Here is a 15,806-nt window from a genome sequence, read left to right on the forward strand (position 1 = left end):
TATTTCATAATTCATTCATTTGCCATTGGCCGTTTGTGGCTTGAAAATATCTTGAAATTTGGATACCACGCTTAACATACTTCATTTACTTTTGAAAATTTCCATAAAACGCTCTTCTTGAATTTGTGGGAAAACTAATTTGAGAAAATGCAAAATTTGGTAAATTCCTACATAATTTTTTTTTTTGGTATTGAAGGTCTACGTTCGTTATTGAAACCAATGGAATGACCTTTTGTTATAGAGAAATGTAAATAATCTATAAGCTATTTTGAATAATAATAAATTTACACAAAACATACGTATTGATGAAACGACCGTCTCCTGCTCTATTCAGTTGTTTTTATTATAAAATTATTTGAAAAGAATCAACATGTTATTTATTATTTAGTTTATTGCGTATGTAAAGTATGCAAAGACAGCCCATTTTTTTATGTAATAAGACAATTCCAGCCTATAACTAAGTGAACTGTAGTGGCAAATAAATACTAATCGAAAAACAAGCGAGACAAGTAAATAATTAAATGCGAAAAATAAAGATAACAATTGCTAATGTATTAAATTTTTTTTGTCCAATTAAATTTGATAGTTTTTAACTGTCCCTTCCAAATAAGATAGTGTATGCCTACCAGGTTTTCAAACACTGTGAATGGTTAAATTTTTTGATTTGTACCATAGCCATATCTCGCAAATTGGGGCTCAGATCCAAAATTAGTAAATGACTTTTTCCTTCGTCTTTATGAGCTTATTCTGTAGGCCAACGATCTGCAGTCAATAACAGAACACCCTGTATATTACAACAGCTCTTGAGTGGATTCTTTTCTTATTCATATATATGTAAGATTAATGAAAGAGTTAATTTTAATTCTATTTTGGTTTATATTCAAGAGAAAATATGATTCATCTAACGATTTTTTTAGTCTGTAAGTATAAAAAAAAATCATTATTATAGTACGTGTATTTTTCGTTTTACCATAATACAAACACAGAGGTTCGGTTAAATCTTTTGTTTGAAATTTATATTTTAGTATTTCTATTTTTAAGTTGTTTGAAAAATAAAGATTGTGTTTTATAGAAAGACAACTCCCTGTTTCCATTTATGGTAACTTGTTGTCTTCGCTAAATGAATGATTATTATGCACATTCGATTTTAATAAACAAAACAAAATCTTAACAGTTCAGAGTAAAAAGGCTAGACTTGAAGAAGTCAATGATTTTTTTATAATCTTCGTCGATGGTACGAAGGTCATTTAATCTTTATATTTCGAATAATGCAAATAGTTCGATGGTATGTAGTAATGATAGATATTATAGAGGTAATATTGTGATTCTATTATGGTTTTTCAACGGATCTTTAGGTTTTAACATCCTTGTAGACCAAAAATACCATTTTTATTTGAATGTGTATTGTGCTCATAAATAATCGTAATTATTCTCCTAGTCGAGACGTTATTATGTACCTCATTTGGTGATTGTTTCACCCAATTGACTACGAATTCATACTGCTGGGGTGTAAAGCATTGGGGTGTATTTGTAATTTTATTTCAAATATCTAGAGTTCTCATAATTACAATTTTTCTTGTTATTAAATTGCTCCAAAGTTTTTTGAAGTGAAAGCTTCCTTAACCGCGTTGAGCGATTTTATTATAACAGCTATTTTAGTAGAGTTAAAAATTCTAGTTTGATGGGGTCACCATGGGATTACATCGTCACCTCGGAAGCGCCATGCTTACGTGACTATATATACTATTAAAGTTAAGCAACATTGGGCACAGTCAGGAGACCGCTTGACATCAATGTGTACTGTTGCCTTTTTATTATTTATAATTCCATTTCTTATACAGACAAATTTAGCTTGCGTATCTGTATGATCACAAAATCGAAAAGTAGTCGCTGGATTAATTAGACAAAGCCAAAACGAAACGTGGCGGGGTTAGCTAGTATGTTAATAATTGCTATAATTAGTTTAAAAATTCCAAGAAATTCAGCTATTCCAAAGTTAAAAATTTTAATTGTATCAACAACCCCCATGGAATCCATCAAGGATCCCGTGTTTTTTCAGATAAGATTTATTTCAAAATAACAACGTTAAAAATAGTTAAACAATTTTTGCATAAGCAAGAATTCAAAACAAAATTTGGAAAAAGCTCATTCTGGAAAATCTCGGGCTAATTAAAAACGTCAATAAGTCTCAATTTTCTTCTTCCTTCGAGAAGGAGAACTTAAGTTTTGTTTTTTAAGTAACCTATCAAAAAAAATACCCTACGCAATTAAATGGGTGAAAACAATAATTTCATCTGTCAGTTTTTTTATAGAAGATCCATAAAGACAGCTGAAATTTGTATTTTTGAACAACCTATTATGGGGTTCCATTGAATATATTTTTTCCTCTTGAGGCGAATATTACGCCAGTTGCACGACCCTATAAGCGTTCGTACTGTTGCCTATTTGGCTCTGAATCTGAAACCCAGAAACTGTTCATTTAGAAACTTTGCGCATTTTGATACCTTTTATCAGCATGTTGAGAGGGACCAAGTTTTCTGCCAAATTTGTTTGCTTTACTAAATTTGCATGTAATTTTGACCAAAAGACCCTATTTAATTTTTGTAGAATCCTTTCGTTGCATATAAATAGGCTAGTGTAATCATAACAATGTAATCATTATAATCTTTCATAAACCTACATAAAAAGGTAGGGTATTTGAGTTATTATTTCACACCTAATGAATGCTCTTATCATAATCTTTTGTATTACTATTAAGACAAACAGAATATAATATTAACTGGAATAAAATTAAAGTAAATTTATTACAAAATGTTATTTTTGTTTCAATGTTTTGTTTGCTTGTTGGTGCAAGAAATATATTTATTAATTAGAGAAAATTTTGTTAACCTCTAACCAGTAAGGTTGACAATATCTAGGAAACACCGGATAGGAGAAAACAAAAACTTTATCTTATATCGTTATCGCACTACTTTCAACTTACCAATGATTCAGATGGTCAGGATTTTTGCATTAAAATGCATGTCAGCCTTCATGCATATACCATGCAGTCCTTCATGCATATACCATGCACTACACCAGCCCATCACAACTGTTAGTTAAACTAATTTTTGTTTTGACCGTGGAAATCGAACCCGTTACCCTAGGCATACCGCGAACGGAATTGGTTACGCCTTAACCAACTGAGCTACTATGGTTGACAGACAACAACCTTAATCTCTTTTGATTTTATTGTTTTATTTTTGAGATTTTTTTTATTAAAATTAAATTATATTAATATAATTTAAAAAATATAATTGTATATGGTTAAACTACTTTCCAACAATAAATGAAAGGTGAAAATTTAATCAATGTATTATTTATTTTCGTAGGTGTTTAATTTACAATTTAAAATAGGTATTTTTAGTTGATTCAAGTATTGCGCGTTAAAAATAAAACTAGTTATTTCCTTATGAGTTCATAATAAAAAGGTAGTTTTTATCGTAAAAACAATAAAAGGTTATTATCACACAACTTATATTTAAATAGAAAGTTTTTTTTCATGAAAGAAAGTGATTAACCAAAACTGAATTCATTAACACCTGTATTCATTATTTTTATCGATATTTGACAAAATTTAATTAGCGATTAATTAATCAAGTTTTTCCAGATTTTCACTTTCATAAAAGTTTATACATGAAATCTTCTTGTTATTTAAATTCACTATTTGTGTTATTTAACACAAATACCCATCTTCTTATACTGCGTGTGCCTAAAGGTATATTTTATTTCTTATGTACTAAGAAAGTTTGAAGGTATTCCCTAAGTTTCATATAAAGTTAGTGTATTCTTGTACAAACTTTGTAATTATACAATTTTATGAGATTTTAATTATCTTTACATTATAAAGTTCAGAGAGTGAATTTATTCCCATATACGTAATTATTTAAAACAAAAATTCTTTTTTAAGATTTTTCTTCCTATTTAACTTTTCTTGTCTGATTTCATCAAGTCAATTTATTAAGGAAAATTCCATCATATTTATTAGTGAAATAGTCCAATTAACCTATACTTTGTTGACAAAATTGGTATCAAAAAACAAAAAATATGTTGATGACAAAAAATAATAGTCTAGACTATTTTCGCATCAGATGGTCGTAGGATAGGAATTTTTTATGTAAATTCATAGAAAACTGCCAAATATTGATTGCATTTTGTTTGATTGCGATATTTAATAAACTATTGAAAGAAATGCAAAATAAATAGACACAAAATTATCAGTTTTCGGGGACCATTTTTGATACTAAAAATTAAAGTAAAGACGAAGAGATGGAGTTTTGAAAAGTTGCTCTACGATGATTCCCAGACCAAGAGCAAAGAAAAAAAGTCGAATCGAAAAAAGAGCAGTCGAACCATTATCTAACTTTTCACTGAATAACAACTTGTGGCCATTTTTTAAGTTATAAGCAAATTAAAAACTCGATTTTTGACGGTTTTTCCCGGAAACTACGTGTCCAATTTTAATTCAACGCACGACATGCGATAGATTTTTTAAGACCTACAACTTTCTCATTTAAGTTTATTAGATTGTTTTTAAACTTTTTTTTTTTTAATTAAAAAACCGTTTTTTTGACTTTTGAAGCTTTAAAATTAAACAATGCCCATTTTCACTATAGTATTCCCATTTTGATAAAATTGTACTCCCTCTCCTTAAAATTTAGGGTTTTACGTCATATGCAATTAGCTTCCAAAGGTTCTTTCCGGAACTAAAAATATAGAAGGTTGCAAATTAATATGTAACTTCGATTTTTTAGTCTTGGGTACCTTTTAATACCAACCCTATCTGGTAATATTTTCGGGATGACAGGAATTTACCCAAAAATCAAACGTTTTTCCAATCCGTTAATATTATCTGTTAGGGTTCGAGTGAAATTAATCACAATATGAATTTACCAACCAATTGGCATCCTTATATCTGTTATCGTTTGGAAGAAAATATATGGGAACCACTGGAAACTAAATAAAGGAATTTAGTAATAAAGTTCGATTTTTTCTCTATTTCCTAAATTAATTTTTGTGTTAAATAAATATGTATTTCGACTACTAAGTAGTCCTCATTGGTATGAATTAGCTAATCGTAATTGTGTATATGTTAATTGTGTATGTTAATTGGAAATTTTATAATATGTCATTTATTATCCTTGATTTGTTTTCTCTGAAATCTTTGATTTAATATTGTATGTGCTCCTTTCAAAATTTTGGACTTTTAAGAATTAACCAACTTTTTAGAATTACCATATTAGATTTTTTTTAAATGCAGTAGCATAGTCAAACATAATAATTAATGCTTGAAAATGTTTTCATAGGATTTTTAGGATATAAACAATGTTTGAATTTCCAATTTTGTCCATTAATTTTGGGTTACATTTTCCTTTTACAACAAAGTTATACATTGCGACAAAACAGTATTGTTAATTTGTAAGAATAACTAACTCAATTATCCATAAATTAACTATAAGAAATAATTGAGTTTATTTTATGCTGAATTTTAATTACTATTTTCTTTTTTTAAATAATGGTTCGTATCAGAACTGTTAAAACACAGCTGCACCAAAATGGTAAAATTGAACTGTTTTCACTTGTTACACCATTTTATAAAACTTTGATCATAAAAAATGTTTTTCTTGATTCAATAATTTCTAGCACGGAGACGCGGTGCACCGTTCAAGAAAGTGAACACAAAGCCACGAACAAAACAACCGAAGAAAGTAAAATTCATTAGTAAGTAACACAAAATAAATAAATAGAAATAAAATTATAATTTAATTTTTATTTGACGTGAATGGTTATTTATTAAAAGTAACAACAAAAACATTGACCTAAATCATCAACAAAAAACTTTGTATTATTTAATTATTCTTCTTGCCTGTTCAATAACATTAAAATTATATTATTTATTATAGTATGTCAAGTTTATATTTGTTCCATTTAAACAGCGTGTCAACGGATAGAGTTGGGCAGACGGAGAAGTTTATTAATTTTATCTATTTAATACAAGCCCACTTGGCTAAGAGCCAGACAATTTACAATTCAAAGTCTGTATAGTTTTATGAAGAAGAAAATATTTCTCTCCAACTTTTAAGGATTATTAATATAATTAAACCTTGACAAATAAATTCGAAAAATGGGATTCACGTGGATAAGTAGATATTTCTTCCTTTGGCGAGTACATTAATATTTCTACCTTCCTACAAACTTTATGCATTTTTAACAGCTTGGAAAGTATAAGTAAAGTATAACGTGTTAGATGATGCACCGAAATAATTATCGAAAAAATAATGATGAATCCCAGAGCTATTCACACTAATCTAACGTAACATGTGTCACATACGAAGATCAGAATGTTGTAATAAAATCTAATTTCTTAAGAAATTTATTCAAGAACAAAGCCTAGGTGGTCGGTTAAATAGCAAAAAATTTATCAAAAAGGAAGGGTCATATAGAAACGATATTAGGAGAAATGTTAAAAGAAATTGTTATGTACTCAATATTGGTTGCACTCCAATAAGGTCCCTTTTGTTCTAGAACTTGCGAAAGTTCTCCAAAAAAAGTGTCTTGCGATGAGGTGAGCAACATGTCTTTGGCTTAGATTATCCAAAATGGATACATCCAGAAAATTTCTTTAGCTGGTAGATAAATATGAGTATTTATCTAGGAAATAGTCCAAATTATGATTTATATCAAAATGGTGGTTTCCAAAAAAAAAAAAAAAATTCCAAATTTTTCATAAAATTTTCAACATTAAAGTGCTCTAAAATAAAGAAATAATTTGCAGAAACATTATTATTTCGATTAATACTTGATGAAAATATCTAGGTTAGGTTAGAGTGGCTGTACTGGGGTGGGACACACTTACACCATAGGGTCCGTTGTGATACCGTAAATGGGTTGGCCCATCCCCGGCCACTACTCTATGAACCATTTGGAGCTGTTTAAGAACAGCAGGAGGGCTTTGATGTCGACTGACTTTAGGTCGGAGAGGTAGTCAAAGAGAGGCTAGCTCAAGTAAGTCCATCTCCTCATGACAAGAGCTGGGCAGTGACAGAGAAGATGAGACATTGTCTCCTACTCGTCACCACTGTGACAGCTCCTGCAGTAGTCGTGATACACTGCCAGGCCTAAGCGTTCAGCATGCTTGCCGTCCAGCCAGTGTCCTGTGATAGCCGCAACAACTTTGCGAACAGAGGCCCTTGGAAGTGATATGAGAACTTCGGAACGCCTGCGATTGTACTCAGGCCATATCTGTCTTGTAGTACAACAAGTACGTTCTTCCCTCCATCTTATATTGGCCTTTTTCAGAATATCCTCTTTCAGGAGTAACTTGCAGTTCGCAAATGGAACTCCCGGATATTTATTGATGCTTGTGTCCGACAGCATCGTGCCATTTCTGGCAAGCTCATCGTCTTCACAATTTCCTGGAATATCCATGTGTCCCGGTACCCATACCAGGTCTACATTCATTCGTTCCGCCAGCTCATTTAAGGACGTACGGCATTCCTGTGCTACCTTTGATGTTAGATAGACTGACCTGAAGGATTTTAGAGCCGCTTGGCTGTCTGTGAAGATTGTAATGTTCCTGCACCTAAGGGTGTTCAGTCTTACACATTCACAAACCTCGTGAATAGCCATCACTTCCGCTTGATACACACTACAGTGATCCGGCAGCCGAAATGATAGATGCAGATCAAGATCTTCGGAAAAGATTCCACAACCCACCTTCTTCTCTAACTTAGATCCGTCAGTGTAGAAAACAACGCCCTTTGGCTTAACTAGTTTCTCCTCCCAATCCTGTCTGGAAGGGATCTTTACTGAGAACCTGTTCCTTAAGTTAGGAGAAGGTAAAACGTAGTCAACGGATTTTGGAATGAAAATATCTAAGACGATTGTGTAAAAATTCGAAACCGATCGATCGAGCCGTCGGAAAAATCTTGCTCATCGACTTTGAAAATGCTGTTTCGAGAAAAACGTGCTTAAAGTTCAAGAGACGTTTACACTAAAAAAAATCGATTCTTTTAAAATTCTAACTGAATATAACCCCTTAAAGCAGGGCTTCTTAAACTATGGGTCGCGACCCCATTTGGGGTCGCGTAGCAAAATTCTGGGGTCGCGAGAGGTAAAAATACAATTTAACAGAAAATGTTTTTTAACTTGTAAAATTATTGTTTTAAAGATAAAATAACAATTATCGTAGATAAATATATCATAAAATCTTCTAGTTCGAAAAGATCGTTTGTACCTGCATTTCTATTAAGAGTATTTTAATAACTTGAATAACATTTACTATGAATTATGAAATGTTATTGGAATTAATAAAAAATATAAATTTATTTTTGTCAATCTCTAAAAGCCGAAATAATACCGAGAAATAATTATCAACAAAATTTCTAGGTATTATTGCTGAAGAAACAGCTTTAACACATATTAAATCTCAATATCGTTCAGCGATAAAAAATGTTGAAGAGGTCTTACGTCCAGCAGTTTCAAACATTCCACCAAGATTTGAATTGTTATGCAATAAATAACAGGCACATCCATCTCATTAAATTTTTAACTTATACTTTAATTTAATACTTACCACGCAACTACTTGAATATATTCGAGAGAATTAAGACGGTCAGAATCCACTTTTATTTTTGAAACTATAATAAATACAATTTTAGAATTTTTTGTGCATTTTTTAATTTTAGATTTTTGTATGTTTCAAAACGAATTCTAAACTTATATATTTTAATATGTATATGTATATTGTTACCTAATAAATAAATCATCAAAAAATATTAATTTATTTTTCTTTTATATTTGTATGGGGTCGTCAAGAAACTCGCAATCATAAATGGGGTCGTGAATTACAAAAGTTTAAGAAGCCCTGCCTTAAAGGATAATTTTGATAATACCAAAAGAACAAAATAATAACACTAAAATATTTAGAATATTTTCAAATATTCAAAGCATTATTCACAATCGTTTCACACGATTGGGGCTCACCACAGTTAATTATTAACATTTCATTAAATATACGTTTTGGGACATTTGTAGTTGTAAGTAGTTAATTAAATGCTGAATTTCATATTATTAAATTACTGTTATTATTATTACACTCTTCTGATTCATTATGATGTGAATAAACACTTAATGTAATAATAATTCTTGACTTTTAGTGTCATTAAAATGACATTAGATTTTAAATATTTATCGCATATTAAATTATACTTTTTAATACTATAGTGGTAAATTTGGATTAAAAGACTATTTTCTGTAAAGTAATTTAATCCAGTCCTATTATCTTTTAATAATTCGAGTATCGAGAATACCATGCCATACTATTAATCACTTTTAATTTGCCCTGCTTTTACGGCATTCAAATGAGTAAAAATTTTCTAAAATCAAAACGAATGTCGGTCGAAAGATCGTCATAATTGCGTTAATTTTTTTAACTCTTCTAATTAATTAAAAACAATGCAAGCTCTGACATTCAACACTTTCTATACAGGATATTTCAACAGTTAACTCAGTCAGTTGTTTGTTTTCACTTGTTTCAAAGTATTTTGTCTCTAAAAACTCATTTTTTTAGGAATAAAAATCCTTTTTTAAATGTTAAAAACAATTTTGAAAGTAAATGGTCAGTCATACCCAATTGTGCTACCCAATATTCTGATGTTTAGGATGTAATTTTACCTAAGCACGGCCAAAATTCTCAAAATTTGTTTTATTACATTAAAAAATTTTGACCCATTTTTATAAGCTTTCATTTATAGTTCGTTGTTTGTAATCAAATCTTAAATTTGACATGGTCCTCTTCTCGCTTTCCGATTGAGCTGAAATTTTGAATGCCTATATAAATCGGATGACAATTTTATGTTAAGTACAAGCCGTTATTGTACTAAAAGGTAGAAAATAATTTTTTTTATAAGTCACTCATACATAACTCTTACTATTAGTAAGAGCCTCAAGTTCTCCGAATCATTCTTCAAAGTTTATTTAAAATTGAGCTTATATAAATAGTCATGTATGAATGACTCATTAAAAATTTATTTTCTACTTTTTAGTACAATAAAAACTTGACGCCAAAAGAGCATTTTTATACCATGTATATATAAAATATATCAAGGTATAATAATTTTAGTCCCAAGTTCGTAACGCTTAAAGATATTGATGCTACGAACAAAATTTTGATATAGGTGTTCATAAAATCACCTAATTAGTCCATTTTCGGTTGTCTACCTGTCCGTCTGCCTGTCTGTCAACACGATAGCTTAAAAAAGAAAAAAAGATATAAAGCTGAAATTTTGATATCGAGCTTAGGACGAAAAAAGTGAGGTCGAGTTCGTAAAAGAACACCATAGGTCAACTGTTTTTTGGGTTCGTAGGAGTCATCTTGTAAACCGTTAGAGATAGAACAAAATCTTAAATGTAAAAAATGTTCCTTATAAAAAATAAACAACTTTTGTTTGAAACATTTTTTCATAAACATCACTGTTTACGCTTAAGGACGCAAATCGGGTGCAAATTATATAATATGTATTATTTGGGAGTATCAATTCTACTTGCATGACAAAAGAAAAAAAAAGAATACGTAATCAATACTATCTGTACATGGTATTTCAACAATTAACTCAGTCAAATGTTCGTTTTCACTTGTTATATTAAAATTTTGCTTTAAATTCATATTTCAGGAGAATTACTGTAATGAAATATATCATTCTTAATAAATAAAAATTTGTTTTTCTCTATGTCTATGATATAAATAAATTTTGATAAAATAATGGAATTCTCATCAATTATTATTATACCTATAATAATTGAAATGGATATAATTTTCAATTTGAAAATGTATTGAAACGTAAAATAATTTGATATATACGCACATCACATAGTATAGATATAATATTTTATTATTATTGAAATATAATATTATATTAATCAAGTTTTATTAATAATTCGAGGAAAAATTTATAATAGTGTTTTATGGCTCATATATTATTTTGATTGACGTTCAGATATAATAATTAAATTATTGATATTTTAAATACAGAGTGTAGAGTTCTATCAAAACTAAGTGGCACTGAACAAGAGAGAGTATAGATACGAGTGCACATACATATACATCATACACTCTCTCTTGCTCGGTGCCACTTTGGTTTGATTGAACTCTATGTGTCTACATTTATTATCTAAAGTCTAGAACAGACTTTTACAAATAAAAAAACATGAGAAAACAAACAACTGACTGAGTTAACTGTTGAAATACCCCGTATAGAAAGTGTTTGCATTAATTAAAAGAGTTAAAAAAAACCAATATAATAGTGGCGTTATAATAATATTTACCTGATTTCGAAAATTTTCAAAAGTATTTTCTAGAATCTAAAATTAAAAAGTATTTGCGAAAGTATTTTCTTCTTTTCCAAGAATATAGTACTAGTTGAAGCTACTCACAAATCAACTTCCAATCTTTTATAGTTTTGGAGAAAATTGACACCAATGTTTTGGCCTATTTTCCGTTCTCACGGGTAAACAGTAATGTTTACAATAATATGTTTCAAACAAAAGTTTTTTATATTAAGTAAGGATCATTTTACATTTAAACTTTTGTTCTATCTCTAATGGTTTACAAGATGGATCCTACTGACCCAAGACTCAATTCGAATATGTTGCTAATTTACGAACATAAAATCACTTTTTACGGCGTGAGCACGCTATACAAATTTCAACTTGTTACCTATTTATCGTGTTGACGGGCAGACGATGGGCCAATCAGAAATGGACTAATTAGGTAATTTGTTAACACCTGTACAAAACTTTTGTTTGTATTCTCAATATTTCTAAGCGTTACAAACTTTGGACTGTTCAATTTCTAAGCAGAAATAATAAGCGTGAGGTATTAGCAAGATTTTAAGTACAATCAATACGATTATTGTTCGCGTAATATATCGTATTTTATCTATGAATAATAAATTTTTTAAATTGATTATTTAACTTAATCTCTTATCATATAATATTTAATTTCACTGATGAGTCATTCTAGAACGAATTTATATCATTATTAATAGATTAACTGGAAATCGAAATTTATGTTCTATTATCTTATAATATACTTTCTTTTCGAAGTCAAGAATTATAATCATTATTAAAATAATCACATTTTTTAAACTTGTAAACAAAATAGTTCTATCAGTTTTTCGGTGTGACAAATTTACGGAATAAATTTAAAATATATATTTAACCTGACATCTTCAGAAATTTATTGGAGCCAGCTTTAAATTTCAATTCAAATTACTAGTTTCCTTGTTAATTATCTTTGTAAATTTAATGGTTATTGTTATGCAAGAAATTTTCGTTTTAAATTAACATTCTCCTCCTGTAAAGAAATCGAAAACTTCTACATCTACATTTTATTCTCGCACCCATAAAAGTCCTCAAAATTAAAAAAATTTTCGATTTTCTCAGTAAACATTAGTTTTGAGTTTGCAAGAATATTTTATTTCAATAAAAATATCTTTACTTATAGCTTGTAGTCTTATATCAAATATCTTGGAAATGAATCCACTGAAATCGAATTAAAAAATTGTTTTTGGGGACAAAATTTTTTTTGGTATCTAAATATAAAACATGCGAAAACAATCAATTGATTAAGTTAATTGTTGAAATACCATAATAGACAGTGTGTTGATAAACCTGACACACAAAGTAATGGGAGTATCTTTCTTCTCACTTCCTCAGTAGAAATGTTAATAAACAAACACATACGTACATACATACTCTGACACACAAAGTGATAGGAGTATCTTTCTTCCCATTTCCTCAAGGAAAATGTTAATAAACAAACACATACATACATATATACAATAAGACTTGATACAGTTATTACTCTCACGGGTAAACAGTGTTGTTTACGAAATAAATGTTTTAAACAAAAGTTGATTATTTTTTTATAAAAAACATTTTTTCATTTAAATTTTAGTTCTATCTCTAACGGTTTACAAGATGGGTCTTACGGATCCAAGACCCAAATGACCTACATTGCTCATTTGTGGACTTAGCCTCACTATTTACGTACCGAAAATGGATTAATTATATGATTTTATGAACGCATATAAAATTTATGTTCGTAGCATCAATATTTTTAAGCGTTACAAACTTAGGACTAAACTTAGTATACCTTGATATATTTCATACATACAAAACTTTATAAAAGAAACATAAATACTGAACTTAAATGCTTTGAACAACGGATTCAATTAGATTGATATTTTATCATCGATTTAATTCGAATTCATTTGATTAGAAAATTATATAATCGATTTATAGATAATAATAGATGTTCACTTTCACAAATGATTGAACAATGTTTACACGGACCTTGTAACAATCTTAACACTAATCTTATTATCTATCCATAACGATTACATTCTATTAAACATACACTTAATGTGTATATGACACATAAAAAAGAAGCCACAATAATTTATAATGTTAAAACTAAAAAAAAAAAAAATAAAGAAAAAAATAAGTAATGAAACCAAATAAAGGAAAAATCATGTCTACTTAAAACAAGCAATTTATGTTTCCTTTAATTAACAAACTTTTTATGTGGATAAAACATTTTTAAATTCTTACTTTTTATACCATGCATATATGTAATATGCAAGGTATACTAAGTTTAGTCCCAAGTTTGTAACGCTTAAAAATATTGATGACACGCACAAAATTTTGCTATAGGTGTTCATAGAATCACCTAATTAGTCCATTTCCGGTTGTCCGTCCGTCCGTCTGTGGACACGATAACTCAAAAACGAAAAAAGATATCGAGCTGAAGTTTTTACAGCATACTCAGGACGTAAAAAGTGAGGTCGAGTTCGTAAATGAGCATCATAGGTCAATTGGGTCTTGGGTCCGTAGGATCCATCTTGTAAACCGTTAGAGATAGAACAAAAGTTTAAATATAAAAAATGTTTCTTATAAAAAAATAAACAACTTTTGCTTGAAACATTTTTTCGTAAACATCACTGTTTACCCGTGAGGGCGCCAATTAGGGGGAAATTTTATAGTATGTATCATACTTGAATATCAGTTATGTATGTGTCACATATATGTATGTGCTATGTGATAAAGAAATCAACACTGACTATGCATGGTATTTCAACAATTAATTCAGTCAATTGTTTGTTTTCACTTGTTTTTAACGCTATTACTAAAAAATAGTCTGTAGGTATAAACAGAATATCAAAAAAGTTGAATCTAACTGATTCAAAACTCTAAGAAGTGTTTATACAGGGTGGACCATTTTAATTTATTATGACTAATAGCTCGTTTTCAATCAAAAAACAACTTTAGCAAAAGTTTCAGATTTTGACGGAGTCATCATGTGTTCTGACACCAGACTGGACCTAGTTCCTTCGGTTGTTTTAATAGCCAATGTAGATCCTAAAAAGTAAGAGATAGAATAACACCTTCAATTCGAAAGTTGACTCATAAAAAAACTTTTTTATAAGAGTCATCATTTTTATTTAAAATATTTTTTCGAAAATTGTTTGCTTTCGGAGGAAATATCTCTAAAAATATGTCATTACTGCATTTAATCGAAAGAAAACACGCCAACTACAGAAAAATGCTTTAACATGTTAGAAAATTTTTTTTGCATATTTCAAAAAAATTTTTTCCGAAACTGCTTTTTTCTTGAGCCTGTTGCCAGTACCTAAATAAAGTTAATTGAAAAGCGGCAAGCATTAATTTTAGTTCTCGTGATAAATTCATCAGTTTTTGTACTGAATAAAACATAAAAAGAAAGGTTCGATAAACTTTATTTTCATCATAACTACATCAATTTTTATGCAAATAGGTGAGGTTATGTTGGCTGCCCACGAAGGACACACTTAGGCTATAGAGCCCATTGTGATACCATATATGTGTTTTACCACCTTTCCGCTGACAATTTCATTTATCAGCTCCTCAATTTCAGAGGCTGAGTGCACCTCCTTCATGCATTTCATGCACTACACCAACTCATCACAACTATTAATTAAATCAATTTTGTTGCGACGGCGGGAATCGAACGCGCTACACTAAGCATACCGCGGACGGAATTGGTTACGCCTTAACCAACTGATCTAAAAGGGAACCGTTTATGCAAATAACTTGAAACTTTTTTCATTTTCAAGATTTTTTACAGTACTTTAAAAGTTTTACGATATACTTTTTTCAAAAAGCATCAAATTTTTCTATTATTTGACGTTAAATACTCCGAATTTCAATCGCCAATAATCGATATTTTTGTTTTTAACTTCTTTAAGTAAGCTTTAAAAATGCAGTCGCATAGTTTTTATAAAAATTCATCGACTTTCCCTGGATTCCGAAATTTTAAGATATTTATTACATATTTTTATAGCGCCTCTCTTGTTTCTTTTACAAAAGTATCTAAAAATTAATCGTGCACGCTAGTACGGAACACTGTATGAGCGAGCCCGACTCGCTTGATCGGTTTTATTTGTGAATTCATTCCTATCTCAATATAATAACATACACATGTGGTTTGAGGTTCGTGACTTTTTAATAGAAGCAACAAAATTAGTATGTACATAAATTTTTCGCTAATCATGCAAAAAACTTAAATAAGGAAAGCAGTATGTTTTTGCTTTTAAGTGCACTTCAAAAATATCAGTCGCATAGGTGTTGTCTAGTTTTTGTGTATTTACAGGCCTTTCAAATTAAGTACATGTAATAATAATGTAAGATGAAAAGAATTTGTGGAGTAATATTAGCATCTATTTACA

At 29.5% G+C, this 15,806-nt stretch overlaps 1 protein-coding gene across 5 annotated transcripts in view; it reads left to right on the forward strand.

Moving 5' to 3' along the window:
* LOC123302142 (inner centromere protein) overlaps positions 1-15,806 on the forward strand; it is an 81,793-nt gene that overhangs the window by 37,032 nt on the left and 28,955 nt on the right. For 4 of the 5 annotated variants that reach the window (XM_044884951.1, XM_044884967.1, XM_044884977.1 and 1 more), the window contains exon 2: positions 5,683-5,760. The exons of the other annotated variant lie outside the window; for it this stretch is intronic. In XM_044884951.1, coding sequence (XP_044740886.1) covers positions 5,683-5,760 — 78 coding nt within the window. The remainder of the gene's footprint in view (positions 1-5,682; positions 5,761-15,806) is intronic. 5 annotated transcript variants of the gene reach the window in all.

The sequence above is a fragment of the Chrysoperla carnea genome, chromosome 1, assembly GCF_905475395.1.
Source record: "Chrysoperla carnea chromosome 1, inChrCarn1.1, whole genome shotgun sequence".
Classification (NCBI taxonomy): domain Eukaryota; kingdom Metazoa; phylum Arthropoda; class Insecta; order Neuroptera; family Chrysopidae; genus Chrysoperla; species Chrysoperla carnea.